The sequence below is a fragment of the Chondrus crispus genome, genomic scaffold (genome assembly GCF_000350225.1).
Source record: "Chondrus crispus Stackhouse genomic scaffold, scaffold_28, whole genome shotgun sequence".
Classification (NCBI taxonomy): Eukaryota; Rhodophyta; class Florideophyceae; order Gigartinales; family Gigartinaceae; genus Chondrus; species Chondrus crispus.
The window spans coordinates 6308-26322 of record NW_005179179.1 but is presented as its reverse complement, the minus strand read 5'-3'; the positions used below and the strand labels follow the sequence as shown (position 1 = coordinate 26322).

Here is a 20015-nt window from a genome sequence, read left to right as displayed (position 1 = left end):
AAAACGCACGAACAAACACAGGAACTAGTAATACATCAATTCAAGACACCCCCAAATCTGACAGCCGCCGTAATCACCGACTTGTAACACATTGTGCAATGGTGTGGGCTAGTGTCTAGACGACCGGCACATTGCCTCATATGAGGTCATTCTTGACTTCATATAAGGTCAAATTCTATACAGTAAAATTTAAACAAAACTTAGGAATTTCGCAAGTTTAGAACAAAAGGAGCACAATTTTTATGAAGTAGAACTTTGAAGGACTATACATACAACTATAAACAGCTACACCTGCCCCTCCCCCCCCGTCCACACGCCCGCTCCGCCCACGCCCGCTCAAATCCTTATTACGTATCACCCCTACCCTACCGCTCGAGGAGGCCTTGCAATAGTTGAAACTACAAAGTGAAACAGTAAGAAACGCTACAGTACAGTATTTAGTTCATCCTAGAGGCTCCACCTACACTTACAGTTCCAAGTCCTCCGATGAGAACTCCCGAACAACGGAGCCGTCACTCGGGGACAGGATCAAATTTTCCTCAGCCGACTCCTCAGCCGATTCCTCCGGCGACCCCTCTGGCGACCCCTCCTCCGACAAGTCCTCGTCGCCGTTGCCGTCGTCGTCGCCGATCTCGCCAACCGAGGGTTGCGCGATCAGCGGGTTCAAGATCGTGAAAGCGGACGTCAGTTTAAACTCGCCGACGGAAACATCCAGCGGCGTGCGTTGGAAACTCTCCACGCCGGGCACCTTGCACCGCACCAACAACAACTTCCCGTCCACAATCTCCGCCTCCGTGCACTTATTCCCTCCGATTTCAATCCCGCCATCCACCGCCAAGCCCACGCCCGTCACGAACATGTAGCTGCCGGGCACCCCGCGGCTCGGGAACACCGACCAGATCCCCTTCGCCCCTCGCCGCGCAGGCCCGACTTTCGGCACCGCCACACCGATCGTCCGGTTCGGCGCTTGCGCCGCAAACACGTCTCCGAAAATGTTCACCGCGAGACACGTCCCGGCCGTGCCCCCCACCCGAACCGCCACCTGCTTCTTCAGGCTGTACGCGACCAGCCCGGGCGCCTTCCGACCCTCGCGACCGCTCTCGAACACCAGCACCGAATCGCTCCCCAGAAGCGTCCCTCGGAACCCTGGGAACAAGTTGGACTCGTAGAACGCAACCCCGACCGTGCCTGACCCGACGTCTCCCTTCCGAATAGCCTCCATGTTAGTGAAGAGCGGCGGCGTGTACCCTGGGAATCTCGACCGCGCGACCTCCGGTTTAATCTCGGGCGAAATGAACGTGCACTGCTCCCGCTGTCTGTTCGGGTGCCCGTAGTACTCCCCTCTTCTAACACGAATGACTTTGTCTGGGAAGGATTTCAGGAATGGCCTGGAGCGGAAGCACGATAATGAGCGCTCACCACGACCCACGTTCGCACCCCCATCAACGAGAAAAGGTCTATTGAATCTCGAGATGGCGACTTGGAATGCCGAACGTATTCCTTCGGCATAAATAGCGATCCCGCTTTGCTCGGGAGTGTCCAAAGGAACGGCCACCTTGGGATTAGAGCTAGACCATTTCACTCGAAGAGTTCCACCGCGACGAATGTCTACGTCTAGGATTGCACCACTCAACACGGAATCGGGCAGCGCTCCATCCTCGGTCGGAACGCCACCATTGTTGAAGGCAGGGATGCTGATGAGCAACCTTGCCGTGAGCGGATCCACAATCGCAGAGTACACACCAGCAGTTGTTGGGCTGGCAGGCAAGCCCTTCACGGCTGCGATTTCGTCCAGCTGTATCTCTAACGTTTCGGGTTTAAAGAACAGTCTTTCGATCCTGCCGTTCTGCCAGCCATCTTCTCCAAAACCTCTTTCCCTCCAAAACGGTACGCTTGTCGAGACAAAGAAAGTGTTTGGTTCAAAAGGATCCGCGTTAATACCGAGGACGGAGCGACGATCGCCGACCGAGACCTCACCGAGCTCCTTGACGACAGAGTAAAGGAGGCCTTCGCGGGCGACGCGAATGAGTCTTATGGTACCGCCTGTGGTACCGACGAGAAGGAGGGAAGGGTCTGCAGGGACGAGGGCGAGGGATACGGGGATACCGGCAAAGTAGTTAGTGGAGCCGAGGCGGAGTTTTGTGTCGCGGAAGAAGGGCTGGGCGAGGGAGGGTAGGGCGAGGGAAAGGAGCAGAAGGAACGAGATGGCGGATCGGGAGGTCATGACGAAAACGTTAGACAAGCCTCGCTTGTCAGAGATGATCAGGGCGCGAACGTGGAAACTGCCGTGTAGGGGAAGGGGCTTGAACGACGTGGTGGTGATGTTGGTTTTATACAGACGGAGGGACGACGGAGAGGTCGCGTCATTTATGCGATGCTTGTGATCGGTGTATGTCGCAGGGGGTGGGGCCTGCGGTGGGCATACAGGGAACGGTATACTCAGAGTAATGTGGGATGGTGTCTCGTTCAAGGGCGTTGTGGTGAGTCTGGGAGCAGATGGATGGGGCGAACTTTGGACTAAGGTGATGTACTGTACGTATAGGTGGTGGTAATTGGGGTGGGATGTGTGTTTACAGAGGCGAACGGACTCGTATGCAGGTCCGTAAGGCGCTAACGCGCTTCAATACGTGAGTAGCGTACGATATGTACACGAAATGCGGGAAGGAGGGAGTGTGAGGTGTTGGTGTAGGCGGGCTGCGTCGGGTTGATGCGGAATACAGTCGAGCGTGTGAATCAATCAATCTGTAGATGTAAATTTCAACTCTCCGACAGTCCGACAGCGACATTTCGTGGAGAGAGAATTAATTCCCAAACACACCCACCGCTTTGCCCCTTCCGCTGCTTTGCTGCTCCTCTCAACGTACCGTACCTGTGAGTATTGCACATACAATATAGCGTGGCATGCGGTAGGCCAACGTGTGTATTCTCGGCTTACCCACTTTTCTTACTTGTACCGTACGGAATCCGCGTGCTCGAGAACTGCAGGAAGCGTACATTTGGACTGTGCAGAAAAACCTAGAACCCACCTTTGCCACGCAAGTTATTCAATAGGGCTTTGATATGCCCAGATATGCCCTGTAGAGCGGGACGCCCCCATAGTACGGCCACAGTGTCGACTCTATACCCAAGGCAACAATGTACAGTAAAGCCATGCGATACTCGGACGGTACCCAAGGGTACTCCTCTGGGCTTGTCCACATCATGACACTAATGTTTCAGGGACGAGGCCCAAAGAAGGGCATCTTGGTCCGGCAACATTAGTTTACAGGCCGTCTGTACCGCCCACTGTACTTTCAGACACTCTTTACTGCATACCGATGCCCACTTGTCATCTGGACACCGGACTACAACACAGACAGGCCAGATGCAAAGTGAGACCAGGTGTACAGACACCTTGAAGTACACGTATCTACTCTACAGTTCTAGCTGAAACCACACACTCCAAATCGCAGAAGCACTTTTCGTGACATGAAATACAAATGACACGGACGCATCGGCAATAATCATGAGGCATGAGCGCTCCGGGAGGCGGTAGTTTTTTCAAACGGGTGCACGAATTATTTCTAGTGGAACCACTAGAAACAATCCGTGCACCCATTGCAAAGTTTCCAGTTGACCTTGGAGCCGGCTTGAGCAGATTGCGTCTACCCAGCGACGATTCACTTCTGGCGGAAATCTCGCCGCCGGGTAGCTCTGCCATGGGAATATCACTATCCGGCACGTACCCTACAGGCACTTTTACGACCCCATCTGTCGCTCCGCAAGGAACGGCGCTTCGGTTTAGAGCCCGACTTTTCAGAAACGGCTCGACATCTTCAAACCTCTGCACTAGAGATCCCGCGTCAGTTGCACGCGCTCCGTCTGCGTGATCTTCATGTCCGAGAAGCGCTGGCCGCAGCGTCGAACAGCCTGAAAAGAACACCACCTCTGCATCTCCTGTCTTTGTGCGACTTGCAGAGCGTTTCGAGCATTGGAAAACAAGTTGACGAGGTGTTGCCAACGCTGTCGCCCCCCCAGGTTTCGTGGCCGTGAGAAGAGGAGCACCTAGCACAGGCTGACTGACTGCTAGCAGAGCGAGGCACGAAATGACTTTCCAGACATGCCTGCGAGAGTTTTGCAGCTGAAACATTCTCTGATATGACCACTATCTGCCACTGAAAGACGAATATCGCTGCATGGAATCCGTTGCAATACCTGTTCGGGCCTCCACAGAAAGCGGGAGAGAGATATTAGGGCGATCCTGTTGAAAATTTCGCTTCTCGTGGGCTAGGAGACGGCGTGGTTTTGCCAGAGGGTTTGAGACACAATCTTGAAATCAGTCATGCATGTTTACGGAGCCATCTAAATATTCCTCCGCTGCCCCGTTTGCGAAACCCATATGCCGAAAGTTCCCTATACGGCCATGATTCTGAAGACAGATTGGAAAAGCGCTGTTAACTTTCAACCTGCGCCGCCAACGAGGATCTATGGGGGGCCCTGAGGAAATACAAACGACACAAATGTCATAGGCGTGCAATATCCACTGTTCGTTTCGGCGCAGTCCAGTCCAAAAGTTCTGTACGAGCACTCATTGAAGGGGATTGGTTGAACGCGGATACTTTCATGGATCACACGCAGTGGTGTGGCAATGTACGGTACAGAGTATGTCTAGAGGCAGACTCCCCTCATGACATGGTCAGTCACATTTCCGTCCCTTGGCATATTGTACCGATCAAGAACGAGAGCTTTGTGTAATTTCAGATAGCAAGGAAACGTACGGGGCCGGCAGAGCGAGTGATGTAAGGACTCTTTACCAACTAGGGCATTTTGTGCGCTCCACATGTCGATAGCCGATCATCTCGCAAAACAAACATCTTTTAAGGAATTTGGCCGAGCAATTCCACTTCTTTCGCAAAGACGTTGATGTGAGGGAACCAGAGGCATGTTTCCAAGTCGAGATTTAGAAGGGTTGTTTGCAAAGCAGAACGCATGAGCGATATGCTATTCGCCGTCGACAGATAGTCTGTACAAAAGTTTGAGTCTGTTGGCACAATCTCTTCGTGTATAAAATATCAAAAAGTTTATCCATGATCGATAGAACTAATGACCGGCTCTCCGGCCAGCCTATTTGAAGCAATGATTACATCTCTCATCATACCCGTAGCATGGCTGGAGTGGCGTCTACCGCACCATAACATATATTTGATGTTGGCACGTGGTGTGGGCACATCGTTCTTTGCTCGGTTGGCTCCGATAGCTATCTCCAAGATGTGTCACGATAAAAGCCACTAATCCCTCTCGGCTAATTGCCCAGCCAGGAACATACTGTAGTCATCCTTTTCACATGAATGGGAAGTTTTGAACATGAACTAGTTTTAACGTGGCAACCACGGACGTGTGACGCGTCTAGAAAATCGGAGAATGTGAAAAGAGGATCGCAAAAACCCGCTGCTGGCTATGCATTCTCACGACTGCTCACCCATATCGCGAAATTTGCGACGCCGCCTAAAAGAAAATCCATGCCAGATGTTGTTCCACGTGTGATGGAATCCTAAGAGGGAAAGTACTGTCAAGTCTACAAATAGTCTACATTCCTCACACCGAGCCCCCTTGATCAATTTCTGTACGCTTTTGTTCCCTCAACTGCACATCGCACCATCCCGTTGTCCATCAGAGCTACAGCGCATTTGCGATATTCTCCAAGGTTCAAAAAAGGTTATACAACAATGTGAATAATGTTGAAGAAACAAGATTACGCTTTATTACCTAAAGATCTCGGTCCAGAAAAAATGCTTCCCGTTCCTTGAATTCCAGAGGATTGCCCCTGTCTTTCGCTGTCCCCAATTGGTGTGGACATAAACGTTGATACAACGGCCAGAGCAGCGTAGTGGCGCGCGTTTCCATGCCACCCCGGGCCGCTATCCTTGCGATACTACCCGCTTCGGCGGATGAGGACCACATTCGGCTTGATACGGGGCGCGCGTCCATGACTCACCTGAGTTCGAGTTCTGCTTTGGTAAGCTTCAAAGATGAGGGGGCATTTCCAGGATGAGAGGGCTTGAGTAGCGACCGAGAGATCGCGTTATCTTACCCAGCGTGTGTGTGAAAAACATTCCCGAATGGTTAAGCCATACAAGAAAGAGTAGGGAGAGAACAAACCAGTGACGACTTGATGACTGAGCAGCGAAGCTGAGGGTGGGATGGTGGGAGAAACAAGCGACGACTTGAGGAAGAAAGAAGAGTGGTGAGAGAGAGTTTGACGTGCCTCTCTTATACAGCCCTGTTTTCGGACAGTGGCCGAATTTCCATTTCTGCCAAGTTCCATGACGCGAATGAAGAATCATTCGCAATCATTGCCAAGTTATAGTGGGGGTGCCAAACCATTGCGTGTGACTTGGTGATGATTCATTTTTGTGCCAAGTGTTGATTACGCGAACGAAGAACCGCACCAAGTCATTCGTGACTTGGTGCTGATTTTTTGCTTTTGACAAGTTCTTCATTACGCGAACGAAGAATCATTCCAAATCATGGCGTGTGGCTTGGCGCTGACTTGTGGCCAAGTCATCCTGACTTGGCTTTCTGCGGATGAAATGGTCCACTTGATTTCCACTTCCTTCTGAGTTGTCGTGCGTTCCAACCGAAAGCCCCCTTGTCCAAATTCACATTTCAATTGCCAATGAATGCACTGAATAATGTTGAAGAAACTCCATAGGGAGTAGTCGAGATTTCGGACAGGTGTCCGAAAAAGAAGACGGAATCCTCGCACGGCTGTACGCGAGCGTCGAGATAGGATTCTTCCATTGTGCGAGCGACACTCCAATCCCCCCAGATGCGAATGCGGTAGGAAGGAACTCCTATTGCAGCGCATTCCGATGCGGCACCCATGCGAAGCGAGTGTGAGGACCACAGCACTTGCGGAGGGGGAGTGACGCCAGCGTGAGACAAGCAAGCTTGGAGCCAACGTGAGATGCTTGCCGATGACGGTGTGAGCCGTTGGCCCGGGAGGGCCCAATAGTAGCGACTTGTGGAGCGGGTGTTTCGGCGGTACCGGTCGTACCGTAAGACCAAGTCGATGAGCGATGGCTTGTCAGGAGCTAGCCTAGTGTAGGATAGAGTATGTGCCACGCAAGATCGATTTTTCCGTAAAGCAATTGCCAAGTCAATTGATTGCTCCGAAACTTGAATGTTGTCCAAGCGAAGCGCAGCGCCAGCTTCGCCCCTTTCGAAGAAGACGTAGGAAACCAGAACAGCGGTAGCGTTGCGAATGAACTGACGGTTGAGAGCGGGAGCGGCCATTGCAGCGTTGAAGATTTTCTTGGCCACGGTGCTCGGGAGGGCCCGTCGTTCCTTGTGTGCGTCCGGGTCGTTTTCGGCGCGGCGATCCAGGTCAGACTGTTGGTAGGCGGCCAGCGCGAGTTGGATGAGTGGGGTGTATCCAACGGGCAATTTGACGCGTTTGTGGGCCGTTACCACTGCGGAGACGTAATTCTTGACTGATCCGCCAGCAATCGTGCCTGAGTCGAAGAGCCAACCGAGGTACCGGAGCAGAGATCCTTCATCCGCAGCCCATGGGTCGATCCTTTCCAACGTACAGAACGTAGTCCACTTCTGCCAGAATCGCTCATTGTTCTTCCAGGTGTTGGGCGCACGAGCGCGGTGAATCAGACCAGCGATAGTAGTTCCTCCGCCTGAGCTTCCAACCCCGGCGGTGCGTGGAACTGAGCCCCGTAGCGCGGCGGCTAGCGGAAGCTGCTGCGTATCGTCCAGATGGCTATTTTCCACGGTGGGGCCGGCAGGTGCTGTGGGGCCCACAATGGGGGTAGATAGACGTCTGGCGCCTGAAACAGCTGAAACGTTCCGATTTCCTTGAGGCGACAACACCACGACTGAGCGGGCCACCACGGGGTGACCAGGAGACCCTGTGCCGTTTCCTGGATGATCTTTTCCACGACGAGTGGGATGAGCTTGAGCGGGGGATTCCAGAAGTTGATCGTTTGTCCCCAGTGTTGCTGTAGCGCATCGATTCCTGAGGATCCCGGTGAGCGGTAGCGGCTGTTGAACCGGCGGCAGATCGTTGATTCTTGATCCGCGAACCGGTCGATTGTTGGATCCATCTCGCGTAAGAGCGCCCTGATTGTCCGGGTGTTGATCCTCCAGTCGTCCAGTGAACGCAAGCGAGAGAGGCGATCTGCGAAGCGGTTGACGGCAGAAGGGACGTATCGTGACTCGATTGAGATTCCCAGCTTGAGCAGTACCCTGTGTAGCGCCCGTAGTTCCTTCATTAGGGCTGGTGAGCGCGTGGTCATCGTGTTGAGTATGTGGACCACGACCTGATTGTCCTCCCATACGCGGAGATGGGTCCCCCTGCGAAGGTCGTCTGCGAATGCCTTCAGATTGTCCGTTACTGCCCTGAGTTCCAGAAAGGTGATGGGCTTTGTCCGCAGATGCGGATCCCAGAGTCCTTTTGCTTCCCAGACCTCTGGTTCCCCCATCCTGAGGTCGTGTCCCAGTGTCCCTCCCATCCCAATTGAGGTTGATGCATCGGAGTGCATTGCCATTGAGGCCGTTTGGTGATGGAGAGGGCGCGTAGACGGTGATTTGACCAGTTCTTTCCAATGTATCAGATCCCGGATGGCTGCGTGCTTGAGCTTCACGCGCCGCTTCGTTGGTCCCCGTAGTGAGTCGTACAGAGACCTGGTGTAGAAGCGGGCGAGCGGCATGTCCAGAGAACATGAGATGGCCACCCCGAGGAAGTGGCGTAACAAAGATGTTTCCACCAACCGACGGTTCTGTCGGGCTTGTTGTAGCAGTTTCCGAGCGATAGCCTGAATCTTCTGAATCCGTTTGTCCGTGATCCCGAACACTTGAGCCTTGGTGTCTATCACAAAACCGAGGTGGTCCAGTCGTTGCGACCCGTCCCAGCAGCCTTTGCCTGGCTTTCTGCGAAGACCGGTTTTCTGCAGCAGTTGGTCCAGGAGCCGCTGGGCTCTTCGGAGTTCGGAGTGACCTTGAACAGCTACCAGAAAATCGTCCATGTACGGGTGGATGCGAAGATTGAGCCCGTCCCTGATGTACTCGACGAAAGGTCGCATGAACTTGACGAAGTAGAACGGAGATAGCTTCCATCCAAACGGTAGGGCGATACAGCGAAAGTAGCGTCCATCGATCCTGAAGAGAAACCAGTTGCGGATAGCCGGATGTAGCCTGAAATGATGGTACCCCTTCTCTATGTCGAACGAGAGCAGGTGGTCGTTCGGCTTGATTTCCAGAGCGAAGGATTCCAGTGTTTCCATTTTGACGGGAACAGACCGAAAGAGATCTGACTGTCGCTTGAGGTTGACGACCAATCGTCGCTTTTCCGTGCGCACGATGAAGGCGTTGGAGATAGGGAATCCTTGCTTGTTGAGGCGGTGAGCCTCCACCGGGCAGATTTCCTCGTAGATGCGGCGGCGCGTGGCATCGGTGAGCTCGTTGCGTAGCCAGTCCAAATCTAGAGGTTCCACCGGGATTTCGGGGAGTACAAAGCGTGTGGCCAATTTGGCTGAGTTGACCGGCTTTTCGTACACCCCGAACTTGATGGCTCGGACTAGGAAGTCCGGAGCCCTGAGCCCTTCGGCCCAGAAACGTGCTTGGCGGTGTGGGTTTCGCCATAGCACTGAAGGGTCCGGGTTGCGGACCATTACTTGGAGCTAGACCCGGAAGAGCCTGAGCCTCCTGAATTGGGGTTCCGCGGCGGATACCGCTGCGCCCCTTTTCCTGAAAGTCCCCTTGAGACACGTCCTGTAGCCTGTGTTCCTGAGTTGCGAGCAGCTTGTTTGTTGAATTCCTTGGCGTAGGCCTGGGAGCGGAGTTCGGCAAACTTCTCCTTGGTGTCCCTGTAGAGTTGGGACACGTAGGGCTGATCCTGTTCGCGTAGGTACTTCTGGAGAAGTACCGCCTCGGACTTGCCTGATTCCACCGAGTCTGAGAAGAAGTCGACTCGCTCCTGCACTCGTTCGTACGAGGCTTGGAGGTAGTGGTGCAGGACTGAAAAGGCCTCAGTAGCGGCTTGAGTGTTTCCAGTGGACAGGGCCTCCGCCACCTTTTGAGATGCGGCGAGGGCGGTTTCCGTGTTGTAACCGACGTTCCAGAGTACCTCAGCTTCCCAACCGTCCCTGGTGTCCGATTCCTTGATGCGCCCGAACAGCTTCTCGTTTTCCGGGATGAAGCGTTTGGCGGGGAATGGGGCCTGAGTAGCGGGTTTCTGAAAGAGGTTGAGTTTTCCAGTTTCCCCGTACTGTTGGCGGGTAGCGACGGTTTCAGCGATTCCTTGAGCAGTCGGAGCTGGAACTGTGAACTGAAGTCCCCTGTCGGCGTAGACGGCGTGAGCAGACGAGAGCTGCGGTGGGGCAGGGCCCGTGTGGGGGGTCCTGGCACCCGGTTCCTCGGCGGCTTGTTGAGCCGGCGGAGCGGCTGGATCCTCAGCGGTAGCGGCGATAGGAGCCGTACCAGCGGGGCGGTTCTGGAGCAGCGAGAGAATCTGGGCGACCTGCGTTTCCAGAGAGTTGACCTTGTTGACGAGAGCGGCAGACGGAGGGCGACTGGTAGAAGGCTGGTTTTCCAAAGTGGGCACTGGACCAGAGATGCCTGCGGATCTGGACGAAGATTGAACTTCTTCAGCATTAGGCATAATGCGCGATTTTGTTGAGAGCCGGCCGTGACGATGATCCGTCTGGAGCTTGTTGAGTTGTGTAACGAGAAACAAGCGACGACTTGAGGAAGAAAGAAGAGTGGTGAGAGAGAGTTTGACGTGCCTCTTATACAGCCCTGTTTTCGGACAGTGGCCGAATTTCCATTTCTGCCAAGTTCCATGACGCGAATGAAGAATCATTCGCAATCATTGCCAAGTTATAGTGGGGGTGCCAAACCATTGCGTGTGACTTGGTGATGATTCATTTTTGTGCCAAGTGTTGATTACGCGAACGAAGAACCGCACCAAGTCATTCGTGACTTGGTGCTGATTTTTTGCTTTTGACAAGTTCTTCATTACGCGAACGAAGAATCATTCCAAATCATGGCGTGTGGCTTGGCGCTGACTTGTGGCCAAGTCATCCTGACTTGGCTTTCTGCGGCTGAAATGGTCCACTGGATTTCCACTTCCTTCTGAGTTGTCGTGCGTTCCAACCGAAAAGCCCCCTTGTCCAAATTCACATTTCAATTGCCAATGAATGCACTAAAACGACAGGCAGCATTGGTAGGTTGTGCAAAAAGGTTTACACGGTAGTCACTACGACATGCAAGTGCATCCCGCGTTCAAAAATAACCCAGGCCAAATACCGGGATTTCACGAGACAGCACCCAATGATTTGCCTACACATTTCAGATTCATCATTCATACAAGAGTGAGCAATCTTTGGTGTGTGCGTACCATGCAACGCACTTGCGAAGAAATGTTGCAGCTGTTTCAAGGTTCGATTGTGTCAATCTGGTCCCGAGACAAACAAAGAGAGTTAGAGAAAGATGGAGTTTACTCGGGCTACCAGACCGCGCTCACCCTTGTAGATCCCGGCTAACGCCGAGACCACATAGTGGTCATTAGTTTCGTCCGACACCGCCCTCCTTCGTCACACCCATTAGGCCCTGCCGCTTCTGTGGCGGCAGGGACCGCCAGCGCCGGAGCCTCGGCCGCACGCCCAGGGGCGAGCAAAGTAGAGAACGACTCTTAGACTTTGCTATATTCCGACAACCCGGGAGGGCGCGAGGTCACAGAGCGGCCGTCGCCGCCGACTTAATAGAGCACCGGGGTGCCAACCGTAGTTCAGTATCCTTAGTATCCTTCCCTTATCATACCTCAACCATCGCCACATCGACAGATTGTGAGGGGTTACAAACCAAGCAATCTGTAATGTTCTTCGGTCTCGTTAAGACATGGGGAAGTAGGTACAGGAATCCCCGTAGGGTATTCCTGTACGAGGCTACATGAATGTAAGTGCGGTGCAATCACATCTGGTCGCAATTTCGCCACATTCATGTCAAAATCTTGACTTCTCGATAAACATTTAAATTACATCCTTATTGGTCATTCTATCTAAAAACGATGTTTTTGTAGACGGAAACCAACATACACTGCATTGCGAACAGTGCAATTCACGCAATGCCACATAACGTATTTGCTTGACGACCCGGGATCTCGAAACTAATATGGAAAGTCGACAACAACAGTAATCATGTGCCCCCTTTTGCATCTATTGCATTTGAAGGGTTGTGTGATAGAAATTAGCTCTTGGCCGACACAAAACACCCTTCGATGTCGTTTATATATTGGAGAAAACTAAAATGACCATGCTTCCCTTCCCAGTCTCCCGAATATGTAGATGCCCTTCGTGATACATGTCTGTCTGCAGAAAGAATTCTGGAGCGTTTAGAATGTTTACTCCTTCGGTCTACGTCGCTAAAGCAGCGGGACATCAAAAATAATCTGAAAAGTCATCGCATTTCAGTACACATAGACAACGGTAGTGCTTACGAGGACAAAAAACACGAACGCATTTGCAGTAATCGTGATAATTTGAAGGTACGACGCAGTCGGATTGCTTGGTATTTACTATCCATTCGCCTAAGACGAAATTTCGAGTCATGCTTCAATGCGACCTGAATCGCATATTTCCAGGTGTAGCACGATGTGCGATATCTTGGAGGCCCTTTTCAGCCGCAGTCGCTTCTCTCGACATACTGATGTGCGCTGAATCATCGAGCAAAAATACCTCCCTCCGAACCGAACAAGGTTTAGGTGTAGCCACAACTAATCCAGAATCGTCCGTACTTGGAGGGGAGCCAGCGGGCGCTGAGTCTACGGGTTTGGGTGCGGGTGCGCTTTCCCTTATTCTTGTTTGAATAGGGGTTGAACAGCCTGTGAAAACGACTCCCCTTTCACTCTTGGTCAGATCTGAACTCTGTGATGACGATGCGCATTGAAACACGAGTTGGTCCAGTGATCCAGTGTGCCTTACCATGGCGTAGTTGCTTTCCGTCCTCAGAGGAATACCAGTAGCGAACGTGACAAGAAAAGCAAGGTACGAACTCAGAGCTAACTCAGCAAACATGGCGAAAATTTTTTGAGATGTCGTCTTCGGGGGCAAAGGCATGCAGGTGTTGGAGTTGTGTGTTTTTATTTCTTAGAGTTGCTGCACGAGACCTAATTTATACTACTTTGCATCTGCAGATACCATCTCAGTGCGTTCCAGATCATGCGAGGTAGTCGGCCTCAATTCTGCTGAATTGAGCAAATCAACACTGTAACTTATTAGGTACTGTAGGGCCATTGACTACGGGTCCGATTATACCGAATCCACTCTATCTTCGCTGTCAATACAGTACAGTGCTAACGTGTTACGTCTTCCTTTCGTAGAACCAGAGAGAAAGAGTTGAGGTGTACAGGTGTATCCTGAACAGCAGGCACCGTTCGGTTTCAATATGTAGACCTTCTTCGGTTCAGAAAGTGCAGAGAGAAGTAAAATTTTCATGGCAGAACCGTTTTCGCTATATTCGGGATAAGGGTTATTGTTTATGTAAAACATGTTCGTCCATAGAAGTTCCACGCATGCTCAATAATGAAAGAATTCGCAAATCCAGAAGCTGTTCGAAGTGTGAAAGGAGAGGTAGTCTGGTCATCCACGTATGGACACAGAAAGCTACATGCCGGTACAATCTTATGTGAATTCTTATGCTTTGGTGTCAAAATTTGTGACGGTGAAGCCGTACAAACAAATCCAGTACAGGGGGGGGGGACGCGCAATAGTGCCGCTTTCATTATTGCCACCCTCGAATTAGTGCCGCAAAAACCGGCAGACACAAATTCTGCCACATGTCATGCACGACTTCGTCATCGCCCACTCCTTATGCGCCTCAGCTCAATTGGTGATGGCACCACACTCAAAGACCCTAACATGATTCCTGAAAAAATCGCCAAAGCGAAGCGTACGCGTCTTACGACTGCACAGAAAATCGAGGTTGGGCATCTGCTGCAGGTCGGAAAGTTGGTCGAAATGAAACAGAAATTGATAAATCTATGGTGGATGGTATAGTAGGGTTTCTCTCCCGACTGAGCCTGGTGCCAGAAGACGGCCTTGCAGAAACTGCAGAATTCTGCAGGAAAGATGTGGAGGAATGGATTGAGATCGAGGCTAATGAGCTTGTGGCAGAAGCTTCTATTAGTGATGCTTGCGATTCAATACATTATGGTGGAGAGCTACAGAATCAGTCTGCCAGTGATGCTATGATGGATGATTGTGTGGCAGAAGACGAGTGTGAAATTACGGAGAGGCGGGCCGTACCGAGTGCTGTAGTGTTAGCAAGGTTGTTTGGGTCTTTGGAGAGTCTGGGTGTGGAGTGCGATGTGAGCAATGCCTTATCGCACTTGAGGTCCGCAAAACGAGCTTCTCTAGAAGCTAGGCATGAGAGACAGGGTCAAAGGCAACAACAGCAGACTCTAATAACAGAGTTCTGGCCGGGTAGTGATTCTGCTTTCTGATTGTGCCGCTCCAAATTAGTGCCGTATTATTAGTCCTTACACAGGGCGGCACTAATGCGTAGGGTCGACTGTACCAGATGAATAACTTGTCTACTCAATGACAATGACTACAGCGTGCATTTTTCATCCTCGGCCCTTCAACAGCACGTATATTTTGGAAGTGACGGGCTGTTGCTGGCGTAAAACATGTCTCGATGCTATGTCGCGATTCTACTGAGGAGGGGGCTTTACCGGCAAGCGCGTTTACAGTGGTCAGAATCTTCACGTACGCATTGGACATTTAGATTTCAACTCCCACACTGTGCGTTTTTGCCACGGTTAAACAGTCGGTGACCTGGAGTAGTTTCTCATTTGATTTGTGACAAATCGACGAGAACAAGGTCAAAAAGCCATATTTTGGACCTTGAATAAAATTACCATAAACCAGCAATTCTACAGTAGGGTGTGCATTGCATGCTTTCGCTGAACGGTCATGACCACCTCAGATGGCAGGAAGAAATTTCTCAGCTCAACAAGAACACTCAGTGTGCCGCTCATATACATCCGTTTGGTGCCATTTGGGGTTCAATCAGCAGCCCTCTCGGCACTCCAACAACGAGGAAAGAAAAAAGCTGGAAAATCTCTCAGTCTCGCATGCTTTCTCTGTGTTAAAGCAGCTGAACTTGTACAGCGCAAGTTCGGTAGAATATCAACTTGCCCGGTACCATACCCATCTGTCTCCAAGTTCTATGGTTGTTGTTCACTTTATTAGGTCACATTGGAATAGTAACGCCCTGTGGAACTCGTGTCGCTCTTCTCTGTGAACGTCACGCAAGCCATTTGTCGTAATTTCGGCTACAGTACTAGCTCCTTCCGTTTCGGAGACGCCTCGCACATCCGTAAGCGTTGTTAGCATGTCTTTGAGAGGACATGAGAGAAGCAGGATGTTTTATAAGGTTTCTCTATCCGTTGTGGACCGTACACAATGTCGATTATTTCTTTTATCATTGAGTATGGCGGAAAGAATGTGGAAAAGATATTGCAAGGAAATGCAACTCAAAGGAAGTACTGAATACTATGACCGCATAACTGGTGCATCTATCAGCTTCCTTAACTCTACCATATGCCATCTTTCAGGCTCTATGCCAGGTGAAAAATGCCAAGATTTTCTTTTCTGTCTACAGCAAACCATTTTGAGAAAGTATGACAGTTCTTCCTTTTTCTCTGCATGGATGGTACCTCAGAGTCTTTATAAGCTTTGGAAATGTACGAGCAAGGTTAATACAGAGCTTTTTGCCGACTGTATGAACGAAAGCGGCGTTTTGTCCCAATACTGTAGTATGGATTTCATGGATGTTGCATTCGGGTCTATTGGTAGCTGGGAACATAATGAGGAAAGTGTGTCGGGAGGGGCAGGTAACCCTCCATTTGATGCCTGTCTCATAGCAAGGCTTCTCGAGAAGCTAGAGTCGTGCGTACAGAAGACTGCCCCCTACTGCAGGTGCCTTGTGCTACCTACAGGTATGAGGTACGGGGTACAGGAGCATTTGCGGTGGATTACCTCTGAAGGCCTGCAGTTTTTGAGCATTCCAGGTGGTTGTTTTCCTTTTAACGACATGCAAAATCTTCTCTCCGGTAATAAACGCAAAGCTAAGCCTAATATGTATCAAGGAGTTGGACTTTATGTATGGAGAAACAGGGAGTATTTGGTTCAAAATCCTCCACCACAAGATATCTTGAAAGTCTATCAGCTTTGGGTAGACAGATGCCTGCATAATCCTGCAAATGTAACATTGTATGAAGATGCTTTTGAGAAAGCGTTTCCGTTCAAACTCCGTAATGAGGAAAGAATGATGCCATACTTTTATGAACAGGTTCCTCTGCAATAAACTATTATTGCGGAGGAACCTATCAGTGATTGACCCCGCTCGAAGCTCTTCACATTGGCTTCGTAACTTAGTTTAACAAGTGAAATCTTTTTAGAGTACTGCACTCAGGTCCTCCAGATCTATGTCCCCACTATGCACCGATGATAGCTTTTCCGACCCCCCGTCGGAGACACTCGCTTCGCTTTCAGAATCCGATATAAGTGGGACAGTCTCTATGTTGCCATCATTTTCGCCCGCAACTGTACACTGGTTGGAGCCAATATTTTGAACTGCCCTATCCAAGTTTTCATTACACAATCCGCTGGCTTCTGGCTGTGAAGCCACGGCATCCGCACTATTTTTGCATAGGTGATAGGTGCAGTCACAGGCAACACATTTGAGGCCGTTTTTAAAACACGTGCATCTTCGAGTAGAACATTCTCCCTTGCACCTGCAAGACAAAACCGCAGCCTTAATATCTGAATGCACAACGCTTATGTCCTTTTCTAGTTCTAGTAAAACTGAGCCGTCAGTGTTGAACCCATATGTCGTTGAGCAGCCCCCGACCTCGTTCGGACAAAGGTTGTCTTCCGAGGACCTTGACCAGTACTTCTCAAGTACAAAGCCTGCCCTACGCATCTGCATGTCTAAGTGTAGCCTTGGCGGAACCAGTTGGTTAGACGACGTGACTAAGTCGGCTACAAAGTTGTAAACGTCTATTTTCCAAAGCACGGAGCCCACTGCGTGCTTGGAGACAAAGGCTGACTTCCGGATGACTAAAATATCTCTGTTATTACCAGCATTTCGGCTACTTGAAGGTTTCTCCTTCGTGATTAGTTCCTTTTCCTCAGAAGGAGTTAAAAGTATTCTCTTACCGTGTCTGAACAAATATGTCAGGCAAACAAACATTTCCATATTGTCAAATTGTGACGATGTGCAGGGGGTCAGAGAGCCGACGTACACATGGAACTGTTTCATGGCTTCTGTAAAAGTGTCGTGGTTCAGTCCGAAAAATGAAGGACAGAAGTCGCAGCCCGCCAAGCAGTATGCCATACAGACGTCTTTCACAGTGAGGTTTGTTTTTTCAACTGATGCAATAGACTCATCCAGGCCATGCAGTGAGTCGTTAATTACATGCATCACCCCTCTGCCATGAACTGATGTGTTGCATAGAAGTATTATGAATACATCAGTATCATCTGATAATATTAATGACCCACTGCAACGTGTAGTTGCACTGGGAGTTGTTGAGCGCCTCTGTGAATTCACAGGTAGCCCAGCCGTGAATGCCATGAAAGGAAGCATTACGTAATTCTTGATTACAGACACAAATCGTGTCTCTGCCTCACCGTGGGAAATGACGTGATGTCCGAGGCATGCGGTGCCATTTGACTTAAACACAATGCACCTGTTTCGGGGAATCCTGAATGTCGTGCTATCATTTGGCGATACAGAACCACTTTGCTTGTTCTTCAATATCACGAACCCTGTCAGAGAATCTTCGAAGATTAACATATCACTGCAGCGCATCGGTACAAATTCATGAGGGGAACTTTTTGTAAAAGTGGTTTCTATTGCAAAGTTTCCTCCATGCAGGTAAATACAACACGACTTATCCCTCTCCATTAGGAGTTCAGAGACAGCAGCCGCTCCACAGAAAAGGTGTAATGATGCCAGCTCATCTTTTTATTTCCTGTCATTGAGGAGAGAGGACCACGGAACGTTTAACTCCTCCCCAAAGCCCATTTTATACGTGTGGCTGGAGAGCTCTGCGTCATCCTCAGCTGTAGAAAACGTACTTCTGCCGTCGTCACGCCTTTGTTGCTCTGCTGATTTATGTCTCAAAACAAGGGACGGGTCATCGATGTGAAGATGTACTTGGCTAAGATATTTTGCTCGTGTGCCCGTAACCCATGGCCTCAGCATATTCTTCATCTTACCGGTCACTACCTCCCTCAATACAGTACCCCGCTCACCAGTACTTCCTCTGTAGTGTAGTGCATTCATTACATCGACCTGCAAAGAGAAGTACGGCACTATTTGCGCCCCATAAAGATTTTGTGAGACAGATATATCACCGTTGCCAGCAAAGTTGTTTAAAGGATAGCAAACCTCGCTGTTGCCTCTTGCGCCATATTTAAGAAAACGAGACTTCGGGGAGTGACAAATATTCCCGGTGTTGTCCCAAAAACTGTCTGCAAAAGCAGTTACGAGGTACCTCTTGTTGTGTAGCATTTCCCATCTTCTTATGAACTCCTCGAGTACTGTGTTTTGTCCTTTGGCGACTGCGTTTTGTAGCGCAATAGAGAAGCAGTCCTTCATTTTTGACAGCTTTCTTCTTCTATCATTTAAAAGTTTAACGTAAGCCTCCTTGCCTTTCGTTCTTTTCACACCCGAAGAGGCAGACTCCCGAGCAACCACTGTGAAGGCAGACGTAGAATCTTGTGTCTGTAAGGCAGTACCATTTTTCTTAGACATAGACTGAGACGGTCGAAGCACAGTTCTGGCCTTTGTCCACTTCTTAAATTTGTTTCCATCAAAATGCTTGCTTCTATCCTCTTCAGAAAGATGTCCAAACACCTCTGGAAACAGAACACACGCATGAAGCTTTGCTGTAAGAGCTCCTTCACTGGCGATGTTCAAAATCATCTCCTGGTCTTTCATAATGTTCATCATTTTTGGTGGTGTGCTAAAAACGTTCGTCAGTCTTTCAGCCCCCCTATGCCTGATACCGAGAAATCCAGCCTCGCGCATTACATGTACCATACGTGCCACTGTTGTCCACTGTCGGGCATTTCTGTCGAATTGTCCCAAAGGGCCTGGTAGCTCTCCTCCATCTACAATCTCTCTTTTTCTTCCGAACGCCCTGGATGCCCCTGTGACGTATCTAGTTAGAGCTCTCATGAGAGATACCTCCATCAGCCAGGACGCCGCGTTCTCAAGGTGATAAATAAAGTTGACACTGAGACCCTTAAGGTGTCTCACGATGAGCATCTCTAGAGCTTCATCTTGGTGCACATAGACCCAACCTCTTCTGTCCAATCCCCCTTTCTCCTTGCCAGTGAAACAAAGCAGTTTCAGTACTGCTTTTCCTGGTTTTTCGGCGAACAATACGTTGCTTACAAATGTAGGAAGTATTCCACGAAAGAACGCATAGAACAAGGACAATTCCAGGTACTTCAAATGATTAGTTGAGTGTAATATAGAATTATGCTTGAACCAGAAGGCATCCATGCAATCTGTATGGCCGGTCCTCGAAATGACGTGAAAGCCAATTGTCGGAAGTAGGCATGAAAAGAGGACTGTAGTTATGAAGTGCTTTCCGTTGGGGCCGTTTGTGAAGTGATATTCTACTTTTCGTCGCAGGATTCTACCAATTTCAAGAACTTCGGCAGTTACCATGTCTGAGGTCGCATCGTACAAACGCCCAGGTGTTGGTGAGCACACAGAGCGTGAATATGATTCCGAAACGCGTATTTGCGCCTCCTGTCTATGAACTTCATCGGGATTGATTTCCGTATCTGCTGAAATTATTTTCCGGGAAGCATCAGCGTGCATACGAGTAATACGCTTCTCAATATCGTCGTCCTCTCCGACGAGAATATCGGTTAAATGAATTATCATGGCGCAGGCCAAATTGAAGGGCACAGCACGATTGTTTCCAGCATGGGAATGACTGA

The 20015-nt window shown here is 50.2% G+C and overlaps 2 protein-coding genes across 2 annotated transcripts; one reads left to right on the top strand and one right to left on the bottom strand.

Annotated features, from left to right (window-relative positions):
• Positions 1–466: 466 nt before the first annotated feature.
• Positions 467–2224, bottom strand: CHC_T00005286001 (hypothetical protein). The gene has a single exon (XM_005717043.1). It carries the CDS (start codon positions 2222–2224, stop codon positions 467–469), a length of 1758 nt encoding a protein of 585 aa, XP_005717100.1.
• Positions 2225–2374: 150 nt separating this feature from the next.
• CHC_T00005285001 (hypothetical protein) lies at positions 2375–2521 on the top strand. Its single transcript, XM_005717042.1, has one exon. The coding sequence runs from the start codon at positions 2375–2377 to the stop codon at positions 2519–2521; it is 147 nt and encodes a 48-aa protein (XP_005717099.1).
• The last annotated feature ends 17494 nt before the right edge of the window (positions 2522–20015 follow it).